This window comes from Entamoeba dispar, genomic scaffold, assembly GCF_000209125.1.
Source record: "Entamoeba dispar SAW760 scf_1105229458941 genomic scaffold, whole genome shotgun sequence".
Taxonomy (NCBI): domain Eukaryota; phylum Evosea; order Mastigamoebida; family Endamoebidae; genus Entamoeba; species Entamoeba dispar.
The window spans coordinates 1-1074 of NW_001853444.1; the positions used below are offsets into that span (position 1 = coordinate 1).

A 1074-nucleotide genomic window follows, 5' to 3' on the forward strand; every position below is an offset into this window, starting at 1 on the left:
TTGATTGCTTTAACTATTCTAATAGTTTCTTCTGTTGATCTTCCAATTCCATCATCATTCATTTGAATGTATCTTACTTTTCCTTTATCATCAATAATGACATATCCTCTTCTTGAAATTCCTGTTTCTACATTTAACATTCCATATTTAATTGAAATACATCTTTTAATATCTGATATTAATGGGAATCCTAATTTTCCTACTCCTCCTTTACTTTTATCTGCTTCACACCATGCTTGATGACAATAAACTGAATCAACACTCACTCCAATAACTTCACAATTGATTTCTTTCAATTGTCCTGCAACTTCACTATATCCAATCATTTCTGTTGGACAAACAAATGTCCAATCCAATGGATAAAATAATAACACAACATATTTCCCTTTATATTCATTAATATCAATTTCTTTGATTGAACCACATGGACAATATGCTTGTGCTTTAAATTCTGGTGCTTCTTTTCCAATTTGTGCTTTTTCAAATGTGTTCATAAATTTCTTAAATGCTTTAATTCTTGGACAACAACATTCTTTCTTACAATATTCTTTCTTACAATACTCTTTACAACAATACTCTTTACAACATTCTTTCTCTTGACATTCTTTCTTACAGCACTCTTTCTTACAACATTCTTTTTGTTGATTACAGGACATTTAACTGTTTGAAATGATGAGATTGTGATGATGAGATGTTTAAATAACAAATGAACTACCAAAACCATCTTTACATAATTAAAATAAGAATGTCATCATCATCACTTGTGCATTCTTATCATTCTGTGATTTATTCATCTTTCTTTCATCTTATAATGAATGAACTGGTAAATAGAAAACAAAAATGACAAGATAAAAAAGAAATCGGAGATACACAAAATCACTCATTCGGAATGGTTCTATTGAAGAATATGATGAAGAGAAAGATGAGTGTATTAGTACAAAACATCAATAAGAAACAAAGAAACAGAGGTAAAAGAGAAAACAAAATAAGAAGAGAAGTGAATATTAGAATAAGAGATAAAAGATAAATAGAAAAAGAATAAATAAGAAGAAAGATAAAAGAGAACATACAAAA

General features: G+C 28.0%; 1 protein-coding gene across 1 annotated transcript, besides 1 other annotated feature; it reads right to left on the reverse strand.

Moving 5' to 3' along the window:
* Positions 1 to 656, reverse strand: EDI_016770 (uncharacterized protein; the record flags this gene model as incomplete). Its single annotated transcript, XM_001735152.1, has 1 exon — positions 1 to 656. A coding segment is annotated over one exon (656 nt), but the record flags the coding sequence as incomplete, so codon positions are not given.
* A 290-nt stretch (positions 657 to 946) lies between these two features.
* Positions 947 to 1073: a microsatellite.
* The last annotated feature ends 1 nt before the right edge of the window (position 1074 follows it).